The 4092-nt window shown below is 46.3% G+C and overlaps 1 protein-coding gene across 1 annotated transcript; it reads right to left on the reverse strand.

The window, feature by feature from the left end:
- Positions 1–1127: 1127 nt before the first annotated feature.
- Positions 1128–1424, reverse strand: LOC147898742 (putative xyloglucan 6-xylosyltransferase 1). Its single transcript, XM_087379225.1, has one exon. It carries the CDS (start codon positions 1422–1424, stop codon positions 1128–1130), a length of 297 nt encoding a protein of 98 aa, XP_087235351.1.
- Between the last annotated feature and the right edge of the window lie 2668 nt (positions 1425–4092).

The following is a 4092-nucleotide window of genomic DNA, read 5'->3' on the forward strand; positions in this document are numbered from 1 at the left end:
GGTTAAGTTTTTATTGTACAAGTTCCATTGTGCACCACCAATTTAACCATTTTGGATTGACAAAGAGAAAATGTAAACCCATTCCTATTCTAACAACTAGTATCTTATTCAATAAAATCCTTTTCATCCTCTTCACTTGCACCTTCAATTGCTCTTTGTTATGTCCATGAACTCTCTCAAGTACCACTCCCTCTATAGTGACTCCATTGAACCAAATGTAGATTCTACGAATGAGAATGTCACTTGCTTTCCCATTTTTCACACTGATTGGTCCTTTAAAGAGTAATGATCCCTTGGACCAGGCTGTTGAGAGTTCACGCTCAACATCATGTGATCATGTGTGCATAGCACCATCACGTGATCATATGTGCATAGCACTAACCTTATAGAGTGCTATAAAGGAAAGGGTTAGATCCCCTAACCCTAACCCTAAAAGGGTTTGTATATATTCTATTTTTTCAACTAATCCTTGGTACAGTTAGTCATTTGTGGTGTGCTCTCTAGCTGTGCCCTCTCTCCTCATCTCCACTCTTCTCCTCTCCCCTCTTCATATTTTGTCATGGTATCAGAGCTCCCTTGTCTTCCGCTGAGACATTGCGATTCTCGAGAGTGTGAGAGAGATTGTGAGATTGAGAGTTCTCTTGAGTGATTGTGAGATCCTTCCCTTCACTTCCGTTGAGAGAAAATTCCGTCCATTTGGTGAGATATTTCCGTCCATTCGATTGAGAGATTTTTTGTCCTTATGCGAGAGAATTCTATTCTTGAGAGCTTTCTTGTTCCTCGAAGAGAGAAAGAAAGGTTTTAAGAATAGAAAGATAGGAGTGATTGTGCGAATCGTCATTGTTTCCTTTGTTTTTTGGGAAAAGTGATTTCTCTTGAGAGAGTTCCGTGATTTCCATCGTGTGGGTATCGAGTTTCCTCCTTGGAGATTTGGAATGCTTCCTTGAGACTGAGAAGACCCGCAGCGCCGGAGGGCTGGATGAGGAGGAAGTGATGAGGGAGGCGGGAAAATGCCATTCTTCGTCTCAATCCACTGTGCATGATCTCGAGAAGAAGTTCGAGCTTGCGAGCTATAGCCTCCGACGGAATCTTCAACAACCCGCTCAGTCCCTCAGAGCCTTCAACGATCACGGGCGCAAGGCAGCGCGCAAAGACTCCATACAATGGTCGACCTCCACGTCGTTGATTGATCTAGGATGCAAGCGCTCTACTTTGATCGACTCCAAGGTCGCATGCCGGAAGCCATAGAGCTTCAGAATCTGATTATCTGCGAAGTTGAAGGCTCGCTGCAGATCACGCATGCATGGAAGCTGGGCTGCATCTCTGCGAGCTCCACCGCAAGGCTTGCAGCCTTTGAAATGGGTGACTAGAGGCCATTGATGCCTCACATTTCCGTTGATCACCACCTTCCAGTTGCCGTGCATGCTACGAGAGCTCTCCAAGAACACCGTATTGCGCCACTTCGATGTTCTCTCTGTGATCAACAGATATAGGCTCAACGCGGATTGCTCTTCCGCTTCGAGCCTAATTGATGACCTCTGTTCAGTGTCCCCGGCAATGGTTCCTCATGAATATCGATTCCCTTGCTTCCCATCGCTGCCCACGCTTCCAGCAAATCTAATGACCAAGTACAGCTGCAAACTACAACAAAGGCGATCAATGATAGAACTCCTCAACGAAAGCGCCTCCAGGATTTCCAACGCAAACGACCTGCAAGATTCCATCATCACCGGAATCTCTACGGTTCCGTCAACCTCAAGAGAGTGACACATGGCAGATGGGGCTATCACCCAGTAATGGTTCAAATAACGACACGTGGCGGATCAAATATACCTACGGTTAGATTAGAGTAACCTTGCTAGGTTGGTATAGTAAAGTTTACTTGGGTTGGGTTTGGTTGGCCAAATTTGTGCCACGTGGCAACCTTATCCTACCCACGTGCCACGTCACCACATTATCTTGACACGTGGCAATCCTTATCTGACACGTCAGCAGTCCCGTGAGACTGCCACGTCATCACTGCCACGTCAACACTGCCACGTCATCACTGCCACGTCATCACTGCCACGTCAGCAGGCCACATCATCAGGCCACGTCATCAGGCCACGTCATCAGGCCACGTCATCAGTGCCATGTCATCAGTGCCACGTCACCCTGCTGACATCATCTGTGCCACCTCAGCACTGCCACCTCAGCAGTCCAGTCAGCACTGACCCTTTGCAGGCACAGTCCCTTGCCAGGCACACTGTGCACACACTGCATGTGCACACTCCTGCCACCTCAGCACAGAGCTTCACTGGCACACCTCTTGCTAAGCACAGCCACATCATCACTGCATGTGACTCACAGTGACACATCATCATTGAGCACCATTTGCACTCCTTTTGCCCCTCCACCTAGATCAAGTCATATCTCTTGATCCAGGAAGAATTTGAGGGTGCTCCAAAAAGGAAAGTCGCTCGATTTTTCGTGCTCTATGCGCTCGTTACATCACGTGCACATTTCGGCGCAAGTTACACTCACATTTGAGCCTCGCCAACAAAACCACTTCCTTCACGCACATTTGCCTCTACATCGACGCATCTGACCCAGCACTTAAAAAGAACAAAGGAAAAGGAATTATTTGCTGCTCTTTCATCGATCGACGGTTGGTTTAGATCTAGATCAGAGTAGACTAGATCGCCATAGAGGGGACGCTTTGAATTTCCCAAGTTGCCAATCTAAGCCATGCCCGAAATTCCCGACTAGTACCTACTCGGAGTCAGTCCATACGCTCACATCCGATTTCACATCATTACATTACCTGAAATCTTACGTTCATCAGTTCAATGAGCAGACTTCAGAGTTCAGAGGCATTGCAGATTGATTCAGTGGGCAGATAGCACTTGATTTCACACACACATGCCACCATTGTAAAGCCTATTTGGCTATCTCACGGCATCGTGCACATCATTTTCAGCCTTGTAAAGCCTCTTGGCTATTCCCGGCATCATTGCCACAAGCCTTGTAACACAAGTCAGATCTTATTTACTGCAGTTCTATCTTCACCGACGGTACAGAGATTTCACTTGGCATCTTCAGTATATTTGCAGTTGATTCATACAGAGTTTTCTTCAGGACACTTTTGAGTACATTGTTTGCACCATGTCGACTAGCAACCTCAATCTGGAGGCATCTGCTAAGTTAGACAACTCCAATTACGGTACATGGAAATACCGAATGGAGACCATTCTTGTGCTTCAGGACAAATGGGAGTACGTTGATGGATCTATACCTAGACCATTGGCCGATCCAGCCACCAGTAGCTCTACTCCATCTGTTGTCACAGCACCAGCAACGGGATCTACATCGGGATCTACATCTACACAAACAGTTTCCGCACCAGTAGCAGATCCTGCCATTGCCCGAGCTCAAGCAGAATGGGATAAGAAAGATAAGTATGCCTATCACCTGATCAAGCAGAATGTGCAAGATGTCATGCTAGGACAGCTCAACACAGTCAAGACATCAAAAGAAGCATGGGATATGTTCGCAGCTCTCTACGAGTCCAAGAACACATCCAGGATTCTCACCTTGAGAAACCAGATCAACCAGAGTTTCCGCAATAGCAATGAAACCGGTCATGCTTATGTACTCCGCATCAAAGACTACAACAATCAACTTGCAGCAGCAGGAGAAACTATGAATCCCGCAGAAATGGTTCAAGTAATCCTGAATGGACTAGGAGAAGGATATGAGAATCTAGTCCAGAGTATTGCCATCCAACGGCAAATTCCAACACTTGAAGAACTTCAGTCAGTTCTACTTGGTGAAGAACTCAGGACTCAGGCCATTCAAGCACGTAAAGGTCATTCTAATGATCAGGCATTCACAGCTTCAGACAGAAGCAGAGGCAAAGGCAGAAACAGAGGTAGATCATATCAGAAAAGTGGTCATCATCATCAACAAAATCAAAGTCAGAATCAGCATCAGAATCAGCAGCATCCTCAGCAACATCAAAATCAGCAAAGAGGAAATCATTCCAACCGAGGAAGATTCCAAGAACGAGGGAATGCATCCACCAATGTGTCAAACATTCAATGCAACTATTGT

Source organism: Dipteris shenzhenensis, chromosome 9 (assembly GCF_047967505.1).
Source record: "Dipteris shenzhenensis isolate YYH24624 ecotype China chromosome 9, Dip_SZ_1.0, whole genome shotgun sequence".
NCBI lineage: Eukaryota > Viridiplantae > Streptophyta > Polypodiopsida > Gleicheniales > Dipteridaceae > Dipteris > Dipteris shenzhenensis.

Excerpts from the sequence above, each read along its gene's own strand:
- LOC147898742 (XM_087379225.1), bottom strand. The coding sequence starts at position 1,424 with ATGCACGGCAACTGGAAGGTGGTGATCAACGGAAATGTGAGGCATCAA.